Genomic DNA, 20,346 nt, shown 5'->3' with positions numbered 1-20,346 from the left:
GGAGAACAAGGCAGACCTGGAAGATGACACTAGAGGCTTAGTGGAGATCAGATTATAGAAAGCCTTATGGATTAAGTTGTTTTAACTTCATTCTGAAGTCCACAGGAAAATGTTAAGAATGTTAAGAATGTTAAGAAGGAGACATACAAATGGCTACCAGACACATGAAAAAATGTTCATCATCACTAGCCATCAGGGAGATTCAAATCAAAACCACATTGAGATATCACCTTACACCAGTTAGAATGGCCGAAATTAGCAAGACAGGAAACAACATGTGTTGGAGGGGATGTGGAGAAAGGGGAACCCTCTTACACTGTTGGTGGGAATGCAAGTTGGTGCAGCCTCTTTGGAGAACAGTGTGGAGATTCCTCAACAAATTAAAAATAGAGCTTCCCTATGACCCTGATTGCACTACTGGTTATTTACCCCAAAGATACAGATGTAGTGAAAAGAAGAACCATCTGTACCCCAATGTTTATAGCAGCAATGGCCACGGTCTGCCAAACTGTGGAAAGAACCAAGATGCCCTTCAACGGACAAATGGATAAGGAAGATGTGGTCCATATACACTATGGAGTATTATGCCTCCATCAGAAAGGATGAATACCCAACTTTTGTAGCAACATGGATGGGACTGGAAGAGATTATGCTGAGTGAACTAAGTCAAGCAGAGAGAGTCAATTATCATATGGTTTCACTTATTTGTGGAGCATAACAAATAGCATGGAGGACAAGGGGAGTTAGAGAGGAGAAGGGAGTTGGGATAAATTGGAAGGGGAGGTGAACCATGAGAGACTGTGGACTCTGAAAAACAATCTGAGGGGTTTGAAGTGGCGGGTGGGTGGGAGGTTGGGGGAACCAGATGGCGGGATTAGAGAGGGGACAGATTGCATAGAGCACTGGGTGTGGTACAAAAATAATGAATACTGTTATGCTGAAAATAAAATTTTAAAAAATATATAAGCAAAAAAAAATGTTAAGAAGGAACATAACATGAATAAATTTTCATTTTTTAAGAAAATATCACAGTGGCAGCAGATGTGGAGGATAACTGAAGGGCCCAAAACCAGATGTAGGACGCAAGTTACCAATGTAATTCAGATGGGAAATGATGGAGACATAGATTTGGGTCATGGCAGTGAAGATGGAGAGACAGAATTAAGAAATGCTTGTAGATTTAGGAGAATTTAAATGATGGTTAGATATACTGAAAAGAGATTAAGTCATTCAATTGTTTTCATTTGTTCCAAGGTCTTATTAAGAATATATTATTCTTTTTCTTATTCCCTGCTTATTCTCTTACTATGACGTTCACTTAACTTTGAATATCTCTTACTTCACCACCACCAGCAGCAGCATCACTCACTACCAGCACCACAGCAATCAGCAAGAATTTATGGAGCACTTATTACTGAATCATACTTTGTCCAATCTTGTAACACATTTATATCTGTCTATTTTATGCCCCTATTTCTATTAGTAGCCTCTGTTTGATTTAGTCTTGTATTTTTAATGGTATTGTGTTTTCTTGGTGTGTAATTTCTTTCTTCTTCTTCTTCTTCTTGAAAGATTTGACACAGAGAGAGAGAGCACATACATGCACAAGCAGGGGGAGTAGCAAGCAGGAGAGGAGGAAGCAGACTCTCTGCTGAGCAGAGGCCACCCCCCCTTACCCCGCCACTCCTCACTACAGGGTGCTTGATCCCAGGACCCTGGTATCATGAACTCAGCCAAAGGCAGCCACTTGACTGACTGAGCCACCCAGGCGCCCCTGTTGGTGTGTAATTTCTTCTGTCCTTCCTGTGCAATAGTATTCCAAGGCCTAAATTCTCATGTTTTCTGTTTACATCTGCCATTTAAAAAATTATTTTCTCAAGGTAATGATGCACAAATATTTCTTGTCCATTTTCAGAACATTTGAAAGGATTCAACGTTTAAGTTGTAAGTTAAATCAATAAACTGACAAAAACTATAACCAGCAATTACTATCATTAAGAAATCAAGTAAAGACTACTATTCATTTACTAAGGCTCTGGTGTACGTGTTTCCAAGAAAAGTACATTATACTTTGCTCAAAGAATTCATAAGATGAAAAATTTTCTACTGTCCTCATAGGTGCAAATTGTGTTTATTTTATTTCACAGGCTATACATTTTCAGCAATACCTTCATCTACCTCTAGATATAGAGTTAAAATTCAGATCCTATACCAAGGTAAGAAGAAATGACATCACTAACTAAAAGACAAGTTATTTTATGTGCAGGCTTATATTTATCTCATGTATTCTTTTTCTAAATATAATAGAAATATATAAATATAAATATCACATTCCCCAAAAATATGTATAGTTAGAAGTATAAAAAAAGACTCCCTTGTGCCACTCATGTTTAAAGACTAGACAAAATGGCATAACACAGACTCTTAACTATAGGGAACGAACTGGTGGCTGCCTGAGTGGAGGTGGGAGGGTGAGTGAAACAGTTGACACTTACCATGATGAGCACCGAGTAATGTATAGAATTATTGAATCACTATACTGTACACCTGACGATAATATAAGACTGTGTGTTAACTGTACTGGAATTAATTTTTAATGGCTTATTAACAAAGAGGAAGAGTAATAGAAAAACAATTGTCCACCCTTACCCACATACCTAGTTGTCATAAGCATAACTCCCATAGATCACAGTCTGGCCGCTTAGCCTCTCCATCAAGGTTTTATTGAGTAATTTCTATGAGTTTAGTACTGTTCTAAGCTCTTTGGGTACAAGAGATACATAAAACATGGGTCCTGCCCACAAGGAGCTTACAATATGGCTGAGAATTTTGTTAAAACAATATATAAAATCTCTTAAAAATACATTTTGTACATATTATTTTTATATAAAAAAGCACTTCAGATAATAAAAAAATAAAATCCTAGAACCTGAATGAAATGGAGAAACACTTTTATCCATAGGATGATCCTAGAGATATTTTGAATTAACAATTAACAAAATATTCAGTAAAAGCCTGGATTAATGAAAAAATATGAGCACAAATATTTTGAAGACAGCAATTAAACATTGAAGTATTCTTAATCATTAAAAGTATGTCAAGCAAGATATGTCTTATACAGATCCTTAAGGTGCCTGAATAATTATCTTAACAATAGGTTTCTTTAGAGTGTGCTTCCAACTAGTGAAGATACTGAAAAAAAAATTGTTCTCTTAACTAGTTTATATGTTCCTTTATAGCCTGGGTTGTGTTACTTGTTTAAGTTTTTAAAGTCAATCATATAGACAGTAAAAACAGAATATTCAACTTTGTCTGAATTTTCATAGATTTCAGGGACCAAAATCCACATATACATGTAAGACACATATACACATATACATATAAAACATAAAGACTCTTATTTTCTCCCCCCTCCTTGGAAGAATTTGGATAATATAGCTTCTGATGGAAGCCTAATCTTCTAAACCTTATATTCTCTATTATGCCATTCCCTAATATGCCATTCCTTTTCATGGTACCCTGGTCCAACCTCTCCTGAGAACAGCATAGTTGGGTGTTTATTTTTGTTTGTCTGTTTCATACTGGCTTGCGCTGGTGCTGTATGAAATCTGTAATAGGATGGAGGTGGGAGTAGGCAGGAATTTTTTCTTCCAACACAGAAGTCGCAGGTCTAAAATTACACAGAATATATTATATGCAGTCAGGAACCAGGTCTATACAACTCAGCTGCAAAGCATATTAATACCACAGATTTGTTTTGCATATGTATTCCACAGAGCTCTACAGTAGGCACTATAATTACAATAAAACTGTAGATCAAGCCCCGTTTCGCACATGTAACTCTTTATGGAAGAAATTTGTTTTATTTTGAGGACTAGTTCTATTCTCAGTGTAACCACATTACATAATTATGAGAATCCATGTATACGGATGGTAATTTAAAAAATGAAGAGGAAAGCCTTGTTAAGAATCCGTGTATTGCTGAATCATGATCTAGAATACTTGAGAACATATGTTACAGAGCTTATTATTTTGGGTGAATTTAGTATGAAATGGATACATTTCTATAGGTTAAAAATGAAAACATCAGAAGTATTTTATACTGACATATACCGTCTTTCCATCAGATTTCAAACTAATTGGACAAAGATCATTCTTTAGCTTTAGTAAACTTTATTACATTAAACTGCAGGTGACTATTCTGCCTGGATTAGCATTTTTAAATCAGGGAAGTTTAACATAAAATTTCCCAAGTTGAATAGCAACACAGAAATGAAAGACTTTCTATCACATTCATTTAAATTGGCAACTGCTAATATTGTACATAAATTTTACCTTCATTGAGAATTTACCAAATAAGGAGCATCTTTCTTGGGGTCAAATACTGCACCAGTGCTAAAAGACTTATGAAGAAAATATAAGAAAAGGGTTCTGCCCACCAAGAAATAGAATTTTTGTTAAGGGGGAAAATATGTAATGAAAATAATTGAAGAATAATACAATAATCATCAAAATGAGAACTATGTAACTTCAGAGTTGGATAAAGGTAAGGAGAGAAAAAAAGATACTTTAATTGTTCAAGACCCAAGGACAAGATGAAAGTTGCACATGTGGAAGATGGGTAGGTTTTGCATGGGAAAAAGTAATCATAAAATATTATAAATGAGAACAGCATCAAGAGATTTGAAGTTGATTCTGTCCATGACATGTAAACCTACACAATCAGGAAGCCAGTTTATAGTTGAAATTGAGAACTTATATTATATAGCTGGAGATAAGTCTAGATAAAGAATTAGTTGCAATTAAGATTTATTGAGCATCTACTGTATTAGACTCACTTTACACACATTATCTTCAATTTATTATTATCTTTAGTATTATTATCTTTAATTTATTATTAAAATATTATTATCTTTAATTTATTGATTAATTCATTGAGATTCAATGAAATTAATCAGATTTCTCAAGGTCAAGGAGCTAATAAGTGGACAGCCAGATTTAAATCCAGGTTTCATTCCAAAACCCATGCTTCTATTACTATATCACATTGTCTTATAAATGGAATATCATCGAGGCAGATCTCACATCCCCACTGTAGTATAGGAAGAACAATAAACCTGGAATCAAAGAACTTACAATGAATCTGAATTCTTATATTAGCCATGTGACATTGGGCAAGCCCTCTGTAGACTTGGGCTTCTTTTGTAAAAATAAAATAATAAATATATGACAACCAGACAACCACGTAGATGGATGATAGACAGATAGTGGTAACAGAAGCAAGGACATTCTTATGATTATTGGCAAATTCTGGTTGCTCAAAAGAATTCATTGAATTTAAACCTGAATAAAGGGATTAGATACATCATCTTTGTGTGAGTTAAATAAAGCCATTTAAAATACAAGTTCGAATGAATATAATTTTCCAGCTAATCCACAACTGATTCAACTACTTAAAGGAATGATTCACTGTTTTTGGTTCAATCTAGTTGACAGATGACAGTGGAATCACAGTACAGGCTTGTATGGCAAAACTACTGTTACCATATTATCATGTCTTCCTAAGATGTAGGTCACAGCATTGCCCTTAGCACAATGCCTAAAGACGGACACTCAATAAATACGTGTTGCATTAAGTGAATGATAAGAGGAAAAGGAAGGAGGGAGGTACGGAAGTGGGAATAAAGGCAAGAGAAAGAAAGATTGGTTGAATTTACAAACAGCTAAGGACATTAGCTGAAAGACATCCAATGCTCAGAAGTATTTGTTAAAAGTTCATAGAATTTCTCATTTCAATTCAGATGACAGTTTCTTTTGTATAAAATGTAACAAAATTTGCTATTGAATAACTATGTCACTTACTAGTTTTGCCTTTTTGTGTGACACCTGGGAAGAAATTTTAAGAAATCCTGAACAGATAGTGGTAAATCAGAGGGCTGTGCCTGGATTTTTTTTACTGCTCTAACACAACAGCTAATCATGTAGCCTCAGTATTGTTTCCTGTGACATTTCAGGAAAGTCCTTAGCTGCATCCACTCTTTTCAGTCTTCAAAGACGCATAACCCTTACATTGATTGCCAGTACACTGTGAGACATAACCAGAACACAGACCTACAGATGTTTAGTTCCAAACTTAGCCGAGAGGGACACAGTATCTCCAATACATTCATCACATGTTTGGCATAAATATCATTTATCATGGCACCCTCCTGCCTCCATCTGGGCACCCTTTTCTATCTCATTTAAGTTTATGTCCTATTCATTGAATTCTTGCTCTCAAAATGTTAACTTTTCATTGTTGAAAGCTTATATTGATTTTTTTCAAACTCCTTATAAAATCAAGACTACCATAAAATGTAAAGATGTCCGCACTGGTTGAGATTCAGGCAAAGGTTTGAAGTTGGAGGAAAACTCTCGGAAAATGGGTTTTTCTTTTTCACACTTTTCACCAATCGTTATCTGTGAAATCATGCCCAACTTCTTAAATATGTACTCAAAACCCAGTCCCAGAAGCCAATTTGATACTCAGAGACACAAAGCATGATAATAAACCTGGTGTCAGTGGGTATTACTGAAAAGAAGAAATACTAAATTTTTTTCAAAGATGAAAATGAAGAAACAATCCAAATCAAACATAAATTCTCCTTCTCAGGTGGGAAGATATACACAAACTCAGGCAAGCAGGAATTTCAATAAAAATTCAGCTCCGTTTTTCATCTGTTAGAATAGAGAGAGAAAGATGTAATAAGCATGAGAAGGCGAACTTTTTCTGTGTGATGTGAGAAGGTCCTGAGAAATACATATGTCTTAGACATTGAAACATTCTTGTTTGAAGTAATTACACATATGTTTTGTAAATAAAAGCAATTTAAATAACTGGAATTTTGGATCACTTAAGCTTTTAGGTTATTTAATTATGCTACGTATATGCTTTTTTTTATGAGTAATTTTTCTGGTTTCCAAGTTTGAATTCCAGTAGAATAATTAAATCATGGCACTGAATCAATTGTAGATGCATTGAATGATCAGATAAACTTTCCATAAAAACAAGCCCCAATCAATGTATAACTGTACTCCAGAAAGATAAAAGGAAGAAAGCAAATTTTAATAACTATGAAACACAATTTTTCTCCCATCAAACCAACGAAGTGTGTGTGTGTGTGTGTGTGTGTGTGTGTGTGTGTGTGTGTTTTAAAATAATATGCAGTGCTGGTTAGGATGAAGCAAGCAGAAATTCTCCAACGTTGCTGATGGAATTTTAGATCTCTATAGTTTCCTGGAAAGCATTCACACTATAAGCATCTTTAAATTATTAAAAATTTATATATTATTTATTTATTAAAGTAAATGTATGATGAAAACAATCAGAAATATTTTTAATTGCATTTCAGTCTTTAGGTAATAATATATTTCCAATTATTGTGGTGCCAAATTTGAACACAGATTATGATTAGCAAACTACAATGTATCCTTTTAACAGACCTATATAAATACCAAAATTACTTTTTAAATAATTTGTAGGTAGTCTGGGGAATTTTTATTTTACATTAAGTTAGATAAAACCAAGATATAATAATGCACATATAATATTATCCTAAGTATGTAAAGGAAAATCAAGTGAAGTGTAAGGGAAAAAGATGAGAAAGAAATTTACTAAAACAATGGTGAGTTTCTATTGAATAGTGGAAGTAAAGTTTAGGAAGCTGCTTTTCTTTCTAATTTTCTTTATTTGGCAAAGTTTCTGTAGAGAGCTGGCTTATTTTCATAATGAAGGGAAAGGATAATAGAATTTACTTTAAAAAATTAAAAATGAAATTAGAGTGAGATTACCAATAAACAAATGTGAACTGCATATCTCCCTTCTTTTCCCTTCGTTTGTTCTCCAAGGACATCTGTGTTTATAGCAAAAAAAAAAAAAAAAAAAGAAGAAGAAAGTGCCCAGAATAGGTGTATTACATGCATATATTTAAGGAAAAGATGTGGGACTAAAAAGTGAATAAAAATTTTATTGTCCCCATGACTTTTAAGCTATGTTCCAGAATCAGCCAGTTTATTGGTATCCTGTAGGCATTGTTTTACACTGTATCTCTATTGAAAAACACATTTTGATCTTCCCCTGAGGAACAGAAGTGATTATCTTTCAGGTACTTCAGTCATGGGAGAACAAATGGCCAAGGATATTGAGCTGCTTAAATGTCCACATCCATCTTTACAACTTACACAGAATAGTGGAGTCATTGTGCCCAGCCTCACCCAGGCAATGAAGTAAAATGAACATGCTGACTGTCCATTACAATGGAGAGTTCAACTTATTTGAGAAGCCAAGTGTGTCTTGTTTGAAAAAAAATAATTAAAAGTTTTCACCTTCTTTCATTAAAACAAAAAAGGTCATAGGGAAGCTCAAATACCCAGCTTTTGTATCATCATGGATGGGACTGGAAGAGATTATGCTGAGTGAAATAAGTCAAGCAGAGAGAGTCAATTATCATATAGTTTCACTTATTTGTGGAGCATAACAAATAACATGGAGGACATGGGGAGATGGAGAGGAGAAGGGAGTTGAGGGAAATTGGAAGGGGAGGTGAATCATGAGAGACTCTGGACTCTGAGAAACAATCTGAGGGTTTTGAAGGGGCGGGGGGTGGGAGGTTGGGGGAGCCAGATGGTGGGCATTACAGAGGGCATGTATTGCATGGAGCACTGGGTGTGGTGCATAAACAATGAATTTTGTTACACTGAAAAGAAATAAATAAAAAAATTAATTAATTAATAAAAAGAAAACCTAAAAAAAAAAAGGTCAAACAATGGAGCAATAGCCACATGACCATTTAACCCTACAATCAATAACAGAAATATTGAAACAAAGTGTTTGAGGGGGGAAACTAAGGTTTGGAATTTAATACGACCAACTATGAATCATATTTGGCATCATGATCTGCTTTCTAGAGTGTTCTTTCATTAAAGTACACATTTTATTCCAAGCAGATCTAGGCAAAGGGCAAGCAAGAGTGTGTTGACCATGTAGGGAGTACACTGAGTTCTGACGTCGATTTAAAACAGGGTAGCTTTGCCTTAAAATACTCCTGGACACTGTTCTTTGTGTGAAAATTCAGTGACATGCAGGCTCTTTTACTACAGGAGACTTGACTGGCCACAAAATCAGCCAGGAGCCAGTCTGCAAATCTTGGTTGGAGGAAATCCAAGTGAAGTTGTAAAGACAAGAACAACTCCTTAAAGGAATCTGGTCCTGCTTAATTGGGTGTGTGTGCCTAATCTGCACTTTAGTTCTTAGAGATATTCTGTCCTTGTCTCATGAGGGCAGATCAGAACAGAGATGGGGGAAGGCTATGCTGAAAATCTAGACAGCTTCTAAATCTCACCTTTCCAACTGGTCACTCCACATCAAGGTTGAGGAGCACTGGTGGGGTAAGGAGGTGGAACTGGATGCATAGTTGTTTGTGTGGTGCCTGATCTGTAAACAGACAGAGGGTTTCAGTGGACAGAATTATTGATGATGACTCCTTTTGTCAGAAGACTCTTCCTTCAAAATTCTTTTAAGAAAAGCAGAACCAAAACTCTATACATCAACTTGCATTGACCATAACCAACTGAAGATATTTTACATCTTACCTTCCCAAGACTATCTCATTTCTGCCTCGAAGTTTTGACACACCCTCAATTTCCTCCTACAATTTCACACCAGATATTACTTAAGGTAGAGACCATGCCTAAGATGACTTCTAAGTACCTAGAGCAGTTATCACAGCACTTGTTAAATACTGAATAAAAACTCATTGGCCAAATGATTAGTGTAGGCAAATCCAATTCTACCACTCTCTAGCTTTCAGTGACTTTCTGTTGCTCTTAGGATAAAGACCAGAATTCTTTTTTTTTTTTTTTTAAAGATTTTATTTATTTATTTGACAGAGAGAGATCACGAGTAGGCAGAGAGGCAGACAGAGAGAGAGAGAGGAGGAAGCAGGCTCCTGCTGAGCAGAGAGCCTGATGCGGGACTCTATCCCAGGACCCCGAGATCATGACCTGAGCCGAAGGCAGCGGCTTAACCCACTGAGCCACCCAGGCGCCCAAGACCAGAATTCTTAACATGACCTCCTAGGTCCTATTTGATCTAGCCTCTGCTGCAACTCTAGCTTTGTTTGCTCAGGCCACATTAGCCATCTATGAATATCATGAACAGTGTCATCCTTTTTCCTACCGCAGGGCCTTTGCACTTGAAGCTTCCTCTGCTAAGAGTGCCCTTCCAATTCCCTCATCACCTGGCTGACTCCTACTTGTCCTTCCAATCTCAACTTGGAATATCACTTCTTCAGAGACTATCCTGTTGAGTAGGACAGGCCCCCCACTATGTGATACCCATTATTTTCTTTTCAGAAACTCATTGTAGTTTGGAAACAAAGTTTTTTTGTTGTTGTTTTGTTTTGTTTGTTTAGTATTTTTTGTTATACTAATATTCTAAATTTATTGTTATACTAAATACTAAACATTATTTGTTTAATATTTGTTCTTATCACTAGACTACAAGTTTCATGAGTGCAGGGACCATGCCTAGTTTTGCCCACCACTGTGTCTCCAGCAACTACCGCAGTGTCTGGTGGATAGACAGTCAGTATTTGTGGTATGAATAAACACATCTGTGTAATTGGCTGAGGCCCAGGCCTGAACAATATTCTCCAAATAGTAGCTTAAGTTCATTGGTTTTAATAAAAAATATTAAGAAAAAATATTTCCTCTGTATACATTTCTCACTAATTCTCTTACAAGAAGTAGCAGAATGAAATTAAATTCTCACAAAGAACTGCTACAAGAAAAAGCAGAAAGAAATTAAATTCAATGTTTCCTTGGTCTTTTTTATTGGATTCCTAGAGTGTTTTCTTTGTCAAAAGTTTAGTTAAGATCATTTTAAACAGTATGTCCATGCCCATTTCAAGTGGCATTAATGATATAAGCTATCCAGACAGACATGTAGTTCTCCAAGTCCTGACCGTGTTAAGCAAATAGATAATTTCTGTTTTAGGAAAGTAGTGTTATTTGAAAGACAATGAAATGACATGTCTTCTTGACAACACAGATTACATTTTGACCAATGTCTATTGCAGCACAAACAGAAGAAGTTTAGTGGCACTTTAAACAGAAATATTGAGCACTACATCTAAAACTAATAATGAACTATATGTTGGCTAATTGAATTTAAATAAAAAAAAATGAAATATTGTGGTTCTGGGTGAGTGCTCAGAGTTGAGGTCAGAGTAGGAAAACAACCCCCACAGGATTTTCTGTTTATTCTCGAAGACTTTCAGAATCCCCTATGTGTCCCTGTTAAAGAACAATCTGGTTAGATTGGTCCTAGAGGACCACGAAGCTTTTCTCTTCCTGCTATTAACAGGCCTGCTTTAATGAAGTACTTTGGGTTGCATTATTTGTTGGCTTAACTTTAGGAGCAGATACAACTGTAGGAATCTGGGTATCATATGTCTCCCTGATGTCAGGGAGCAGAAAAAGAAAAAACTGAAGGGGGTGCCTGGCTGGTTCAGTCGGTGGAGCACGTGACTCCGGATCTCAGGGCTGTAAATTTGAGCCTAACCCTGGGTATAGAGATTACTTAAAAATAAAATCTTTAAAAAGAAGGAACTGAAGACACGAGGCACTGCAAGGTAACATGGGATAGAGGCAGGAGTGGGAAGCATCGTACGATTCCCTACCACACTCTCTACACCACGCCTCCAGTAGGCCCTATTTCCCTGGCAAACATTCTATGATTCACTCCATCCTTCTCAGAAAACTCTACTTTACTGTCACACCCAATATTCTACAGCTAACTCTGGCCCCGCAGCCAGCGGATTGTTCATTTCATGCTAATTTTCTCTCCTCTGGGTCTCTTTTATTTTAGTCCTCCCTTCTAGTCTTTGTGCCATTGTTCAGATTCTCACTCCTGTTCTTCCTGGCTTGCTGATCAGTTTGAACTTGACATTTCCGTCAGGTCAAAAATGGTTGAATATTGGAAATTCTTTATGTTTAACCTAGGAACAATCTTTTAACTAATTAATGTTCTGACCCAAGTCTTTCTCAAACTCTTGAACACATCCTTCATATTCTCTTTTTTTTTTTTTTTTTTTTTTTTTTGAGAAAGAGAGAAAGAGCACACAAGCAGGGGAAAAGGCAGAGGCAGAGGGAGAGGGAGAATTTTAAGCAGACCACACACTGACTCCAACACAGGACTTGTCTCACAACCCTGAGATCATGACCTGAGCCAAAAGCAAGAGTCCCACACTTAACCAACTGAGCCACCCAGGCGACCCTTGTACTATTTCTAAGGCAAACCTCATATCCTTGAATGTTCCCCAATGCTACAGGATAAAGTTCTGGAGTACTAAAGACCCACTGCTGAGTGGCTCCATCCTGTATCTTGAGCTTAATCTCTAATCTCCTGCCTCTCTCCTTTATGGAAGCCTTGATTTAGTCCCTAAACTATACAATCAGAGCCCTGCCAATGCTTTTTCACACCTGATCACTGCGGAGTTTGCTCTTGTCTTTCTAAAATGCCTCTCTCTACTTCTGTCCAGAATTCATCCTATTTATCCTCCAAGACCCAGCCTTTCATTTTCTTGGAAAAGCATTATTTCTTTTATTATATTCCTGTAGCTTTGTATACATTATTCAAATTATACATAGTCTGTCAGTTTGACAAACTCGAATTTGCAGTAGGAGCCCAATAAATGTTGGCGAATAAATTGATTTCTAAGTAAATGACTGGCTCTTCTCAATGGTCAATATTACGAGACAAGGACTGATCAAATTTTTCAGCACCCACAAGAACCTACTATATTTATGTCACTTTTTCAGGTGTAATAATACGTTCATATATTAAAAGTTCCCCTTGGCTTAGAAATAGGTAGTTTCTATATCCCCCACATCTCCCTTGAGAGTATCTATTGGTACATCTTATCTAACTGTGTATAGCTCTTCTTCCCAGGACTGGGAAGAAAGCACTCAGGCACTCAGTGCACATTTTTGAATGAGTGAGTGAATGAATGAGTGAATGAATGAATAAGTGAGGGCTGTCTTAGACTGAGTACTCCCAGAAGTAGAACCTAAGGCAAGGGTTTGTATGCAAGTGACTTATTAAGAATGTGCTCCAAGGAAAAAAACGAATGAGTCAGGAAGTGGGAAAGTAGGACACTGAAGGAGAAGCCAAGCAGGAGTGAAATTTTAAGTGATTCCAGCCTCAGTCTGAACCTTGGGGAAACCCTGGAGTATAAATTACCTGTCAAAATTTGTTTCGCTTACAAACAAGGGGTGTGGGCTTCTCTATTCCCACATTCATCAGTCACTGCTGCTTTGAGGGGAACAAAACTCCTAGGCCCTTCTGGCTCTGACCTTGTGTGAGCCTCTGAAGGTCACAGTGAGAGCAGTTAGCAGCAAAGTAAGCAGAAGCAGGGAATGGGTACACAGAACTGCTATATTGTATCTGAGAGGTTCTGGGTAGGACTCCAGTTTTGTGGGATACATTACCTGCCATATATTTATTAAGCCAAGTTTAGCTGGTGGTAGTGGAGGAGGCTGCTGTGTGCCTGGACTGGAGAACTCCGGGAAGGGAGTCCTGTTGAAAATAATCTTCTCTACTCCTGCTCTTGATGCCTAGGATCCCTTTGGTTAGGGCCCAAACTTTTTAATCTATATTGAGAAGTGGTATTTTAAAAAAGAATTACCTTGGGTGGAAGAGAGAAAGGGACAAAATCCTATGTAGAACCCACTATATGTCAGGCGGTGCCAAACTTTTTAAAATGCTTTACCGTTTTAATACACTGGTTTTCATCCACACTCAAGTATGCATCTTCCTGAGAGTGCAGGATGTACAGGACTTGATGAGCCTTTCTTGAGCCTTTTACCCCTTGTCACCATGAAGATGGTATCGTTTATGCTGCCCAAGAGTTTCCTGTTGGCTAACTGAACATCATTCATTCATTCATTCATATTCAAGAAAATGTCAAAAAAATTAAAAATAATAAAAAAAATTTTTCTGTCCCAAATAAGTCCTATTCCTCTTGTTTCAGCTAAGCTTGTAGTTCTGTGTGTTCTTCTCAAATTACCAAATATGCCTGATACCCAATCTGCCAATGATGCTGGTCCTCTCTCCGGATAGGAGAGCCCAAACATTTCAGTTAAAGAGACTCTATTTTCTAAGCCATATTATAGGACATTTTTTTAAAAAGATTCCAGTGCAGATAGAAAAGACTCTGTATGTGTGTGTGTGTGTGTGTGTGTGTGTGTGAGATCTTCAATTCGAATTTGCCTCTTGGGCCACATTATGTTCCTGTGGAAATTGTGACAAAAACATTGATGTGTAAGTGGCCACTCCACAGACACCTGAACACAGCTTAGTTGTTTTGTCTACGGCCATGGCCTGTTGGTGGCCTCTGGGCAGCCTATGGTATGGCTGCAGATGCCCGACGCCTGTGTTCCCAGAGCTATCCTCTCTCTGTCTGTTGAACACTGTGTTGGTCTGTCTGTGAGGCTCCTTCCAGGATAACCCTGCTGAACTCCAGGGCTATAGTTCCTCTGTAGCATATCATTAGAGTGTCCTCTGAGGAGACACTCACCCCACACTAGCTCACTAAGTTCTCCCATCCACTGCCTGATCCTGAACAGCTGAGGGGTATGGCAGTCCGCATTGTTTTCTTCAGAACTTCAATTCCAGATTTGTAACATGTCGTAAAGGCTGTCTGGCTGGCTTTCTGGGAAACACAGAAGCTATTCGATAAGTACTTACCCTCTATCCTCTCTAATTACTTGTGTCCTTATTACAGATTATCCCACCCCCACAGCATCCTTCCCTTCTTCCACCTTTCTGTTCACTGGCTTTGTTCCATCCACCTTCAAATATTCATAGACTTCCCCTGACCTGAGAAATAAAAGACACAGAAACACCTATGCTTGACTGCCTGAACTTTTCCCCTCCCTGTGCTTGCAATCCAGTTTCTCACCTCCCTTTTTATGCCCAGCTTCTCTATGTGCTGCATCTGTTACTCCTACTTCCTCTCCAACTCTCTCCTAAATAATAGCCCCAAATTATAAAGTACTTTCCATTTTTCAGACACTGTTTTAAACATTTTACAAATATTAATGAGATTTATTCTTCGAAGTTGAACTATCATCTTCTCTTGACAAATGAGAAAACTGAGACACAGAGAGGTTAAACAACTTGTTCAGGGTCACCCAGCAGCATGTGGCTGAGTTTGGATTCAAATGCAGGGAGTCAGGTTCCAGAATACATGCTAACTAGAATCCATACTGCCTCATGGTCTCCCATCCCCATGACAGTAAAACTAGTGTCTTGGAAACTTTGGGTGTTCATTGTCATCTCTGGTACTGTAATATTTGGGCTAGATACACCTCCACTGCATATTAAGGTCTAATATTTATAAGATTGTCCCTCTCTCATTATACAAGTATAATAAGTTCATTAATCTAGAATGAATAAATTATTCTAGTGGAGGATGAACTAAATTTAATTTTTTCCAAACTTTGTATTTTTATGATATATAAAAAATAAGTCATTGGTCAAAGTCAATAGGGACAGAATTTGGCCTACTTAAGGGGGGGAAATAGAGATCATTTTAGAATACTGAAATGCAGATCTAGGCTTCTGGTGTCAAACGAGTTTTACTAGATCCAGGCAATAATATATATTATGCACTTTTTGATTCCTACCTTGGTGTAATATAGCAGGGAAACAAATGAAATAACAAGAAAATGACAGAAAATGGCATATGATCACACTCCAGAGTATAACATGGTGCCTTTTGCCATCATCTTATTTGTTGGAATTTTGCAACCCATATCCTGAGAACTGAGAGTATTCTTAGTCACCATTGTGATCCCTGTAGAAGTAAACAAAACCGCACATTTTAAAGCTAAAGTAATCACTCAGTCTGACTCTCATCTACGGTTAAAGATATGAGTTAACATTATGTCTTATAGTCAGAGAACTTGTTTGCAGCAAAGTCTCATCTAAGGGTCAGCTTCCTCATTTCTGTTCCATCACAAAGCCCAATAACTAATTTACAGATTTGATCCACTTATAAATAACCCTACAGTATATCATAGCTATTCAGCAAATAGTGAAAGAAAGAAAGAAAAGAAAGAGAAAGAAAGAAGGGAAGGAAGGAAGGAAGGAAGGAAGGAAGGAAGGAAAAGAAGGAAGAGAGGAAGAAAGAGAGGAAGGGAGGGCAGGAGGAAGGGAGAAAGCCTGGCCCATAATACTAATCAACAAGCCCCACAGGACTGAGATTTTTATTGCTACTATTCAATTGATGCACCCGCAGTGACTGGACCAGAGGCTTCCACAATACAGCTTAATTACTATTTGATGTTTAAATGAATGATGTACATAGAATGTCTCTAAGTAGGTTGATAGTATTTCCATTTCATAAATGAAAAAAATTAAAGCTCAGTAAAAGGACTTGCTCAAGTGTAGACCTAGAACCAGGACTAGAAACTAGAACTTTGGCTCTTAATTCATTACCTGACTGTAAAAATATTGCTTTCTGATTTAAAAAAAATCAATTAATGAATTGTGTTGTAGAGGAAATAAAGATAGATACGTAACCTTCAGCAAATTCTAGGGAAAGGCATACAGCTGTTGATCATCTGTAGTCCCTCTACGCATGCTGGTCTTCACCATGTCTAAGCCGTGTCCTTCTATTTCACACTACCAACAAGCAGAAACAGTGCTCGCTCCTTACTCTTCAAAACTGTCCTTCTTTTTCTGCTCTTTTCTCAGAGGAATAAGAGGTAGACCTAGTGATTGTTCTCATGGCTCTCCATGAGATTCTGAGCAGCTAGAACGACACTAAATTCTCCAATGTCTTACCACTTCCTCCTCAGTAGAACTTCATCTTTGGGGTTTTTACAGCCTTCTGACCAACAGGAATTACCCTGTAACTAGACTAGGTGGCCTCTAATACTTTGACTTAAACCTGGCCTTTTGAAGGCATTCTATCTCTTCTCCTTTTTAAAACATTAAAATACAGTCTAAAGAGAATGTACCTTAAATACAGTGAACAACGTTTTCCTCGCAAGAAGACAGATGGTAAACACCTGAAGAATTCAAGAGAAGGGAAATAAAAGTGACTTAGGTGGAGTCTGAGTTTTTATCAAGACGTATAGGATGTGAAAAAGAAGAACTAAGATTGGGTAGAGCTGCAGAGTGACCGGGGAGACGAGACTGCTACCACTCAAAGAAGTCTAACACTTGGACACAGTTTTTGGATCTACAAACTGAGGATGATGGGTAGCTGGCAACCTAATGCAGGAAGAAGGAGTATAGGTTAAATATCAGCTTCTGAGAGGAGTGTCTCAGACCCCACAGACAGCAGTAGGTGCTGAAGCCTCTGACTTTCAGGGAATATCATTCACACCTCTGCCACATTTATTACAGTACCTGGCATATTTGCCCTCACATCTGCCTCCCCAGGAAACCCTGGGAAGCTTGAATATCAACATGCGAGGTATAGCTCACCTAGAAATTTTCTTTATTCCATGCTACAAAGGAAGGGGAAAAGTTTTTCCTTCAAAATTATGACCTAAATTAGAAAAACCAGAGTTTCTCAATAACTTAGTCTAACCAGCCTTTTGTGGGGATATCTAGAGGCAGGGACACTTTCTTGGTATGATACTTCTCTGTAGGAAAGAATATAACAATTTTTTCCATAGCATTGGATAAAGTCTTTAGATACTGTACTTTCCATCAACCAAGTAATCATTTTTCCATGCTAAGGAATTTTAAGTATATTCTCCGGTTTGTTTTTTCATTAGGAGGGCATGTATAATGTTTTTCATTTGAATATTTATTCCAAAACCCCTATTCCAACTTATCATCAAATCCAAGTGGCTCTTGTTTTCTTGTACATGTCTGAGAAATCCTCTCTTTCCCATCCATTCTGTTTTTTTAGTCTCTCCTTTATTGTTCACCCACTGCATCACTGCAACATACTTTAGTCCCCTAAGTGATTTCTCTGCCTCTGACCTTGCTACAAACCAGCCTTCCTAAAATCTCAGATAAAATCTCACATATGATGGAGAAGACAATGGACTTTAAAAACTACTACCTGGCTAGAACCCAGGTTCCACTAGTTATTAGCTGCATGATCCTGAGCAAGTAACTTAAATCTGCAGGGCATCAATTTCCTCCTCCTCAGCTAAATGGGGCAAAGGTAGTTACTACCCCACCAGATTGTTAGTATATAGGAAGTGCTTAGAATAGAACCTGACACAGGGATGGAGTGGAAGCTTTCAGGAAGTATGAGCTAGTATGATTTCAACTATACTGAACATGCCATTCATTACGCCAGATTCTCACAAGGGAAATTCCTCTGCACAACCCCTGCTGACGGGGCAGTCACAGGCTGCCATATTTGTATAAGGATTCTGCATGCCAGGCATACCCAACTGGAAAAGGTATACAAACGCAAGCTGTAGGCTAGCCATTGATCTATGACCTTGCGAGTCAAGGAACAATGAACTGATATGGCAGAAATTTCCTCTCAGAGAACCTGAATTTTGAAATGTTAAGAAAATGAGGATCAGAGCAGGACCAGAGCCACGAGGAAGCAGGTATTGTAAGCAAACAAAATTATTAAATTAAGAATTTATATTGACCACAGGGAGAGATTCGTCAGTTGGTAATGGAAACACTATCAAGCAGGTAGAAAATAGTTAGGTCCAATGACGGTGGAAGACGAGTGTGAAATTCTGTTTCTTCCGCAGGTTGAATCTCTGAATCCTGACCTCTCCTCCAACCCCAGACTACATATTCTTGCCCATAATATTCCATTACAATAGACCTCCCCTTGCTTGAGCTAACCTGAGAAGTACTCCATTTATTATATCCCAAAGAACCTAAAAAGCTAAACTAGGTCTCTACGGACACCCCAGATGATGAGTTGGAAAAGCAGATTCCACTGATTAATCAACTCACTGCCTCCCGATCACCCCATGCACTACTACTGTCCCTCCTGTTCTCCTCAGCACAAAAGAGCTCTCATTCCTTTTGGCATATACAAAACTTAATTTTTCTTCAAAGGCTAGTTCAGATCCCACTTTCTCCACGAATGCCTCGGTATTATATCAGACAGAAGTAGGTCCAGATTTTGGGGGAGCCTGAAGAGTATGAAACTTTCTTTAATAAAATGAATATGAGCCCAGGGTCCAAAAGGCCTCATGAAGGATGGGCTTCGAAGCTGGAGCTTCATTAGTTTTACCTTATGTCTGCCTTTGATGTCAACTCAGGAGGAGCTCTTCCTCCATAAGATTATCCTACCAGGTACGTTTTCAGCAATGTGTATAGTCACATAGACCTGTTAGATAAATTATCACAGTATTATATTTTGTCTTACACTTTAGGAACATCATTTGTGGCTACAGTATTCCTTCTTCCTGGAGCTTTGGGAAGAAATTTTTGATGTCTAATATATCTACATTTGTGTAGGATAATATCAGTACATACCACTGTTCCTGCTCATTTAGCATCTAGCATATGCCACCCGAGATCATTAGCTAAGCCATTCTCCACCCAGATGTTGATAAAACCTTGTCATTATACACATACATTCACAAATATGCCCACACATGGGCTTCATAAAATTGCTTGTTATTTGCTTGCTATTTTCTTATGATCTTTAGTATAAAGGTCAAAATCAATTTTATGGTATATGAGACTCTTGTCCACCTCTCGGACTTAATTCATCTCTCTTTTCTTCTCCATGCCTCACCAGTGCCTGCCTTGCTGTTGTTTGAATATTGTGCCTCCTAGAACTTTGGGGATTCTACACATGCTCTTCGTTGTGTCTGAAATGCTGTTCCGCATATACCTGCCTCCCAATATCCAGCTATTTCTTCCTCCAGGAGAATTCATTCATCCTTCTGCTATTGGCCTCCAAGGTGGGGGGGGGTGCCACATAATACACTCTTACATCATTCCTGGCCTCCCCTTACTTGTGGGCAGAACACAACAAAGTAAAGGCATTTCTGTGATACAAAGATAGCAGTGGAATTCACCTTTGTGGGAATTCCATTCTTTTTGTTTGGGAAAATACTTAAATGAGCCTTTTGGGTTTTGGAAAGGTGAAGTCCATGGCCAAGAAGGGAAGAGTTAAGACAGGCACAGAATTGCTCTGTAGACTGCTGTAAAGCGCAGCCTTCCTGGTGGACAGACCTGTGTTTCTGGGAGGTAAAACAATGTTTGGCGTCTTTTTTCATGAGGAGGGATTGTTTGAGAGCTGGAGCAGGTTTGGAGGCTTACAGTCCTGGGACCCTGAAAGAAAGTCT

At 37.9% G+C, this 20,346-nt stretch overlaps 1 protein-coding gene across 4 annotated transcripts in view; it reads right to left on the bottom strand.

The window, feature by feature from the left end:
• The window catches only part of PTGER3 (prostaglandin E receptor 3), a 198,924-nt gene that overhangs the window by 104,665 nt on the left and 73,913 nt on the right, over positions 1 to 20,346 (bottom strand). For 2 of the 4 annotated variants that reach the window (XM_032301835.1, XM_032301837.1), the window contains one exon: positions 9,381 to 9,472. The exons of 1 other annotated variant lie outside the window; for it this stretch is intronic. In XM_032301835.1, the coding sequence (XP_032157726.1) occupies positions 9,381 to 9,472 (92 nt within the window). Of the gene's footprint in view, positions 1 to 5,947; positions 6,718 to 9,380; positions 9,473 to 20,346 lie in introns of those variants that run through there. One more of the 4 variants, XM_032301836.1, reaches the window with a different exon arrangement.

This window comes from Mustela erminea, chromosome 10 (assembly GCF_009829155.1).
Source record: "Mustela erminea isolate mMusErm1 chromosome 10, mMusErm1.Pri, whole genome shotgun sequence".
NCBI lineage: Eukaryota > Metazoa > Chordata > Mammalia > Carnivora > Mustelidae > Mustela > Mustela erminea.
This window is presented reverse-complemented; position numbering and strand designations above follow the sequence as displayed.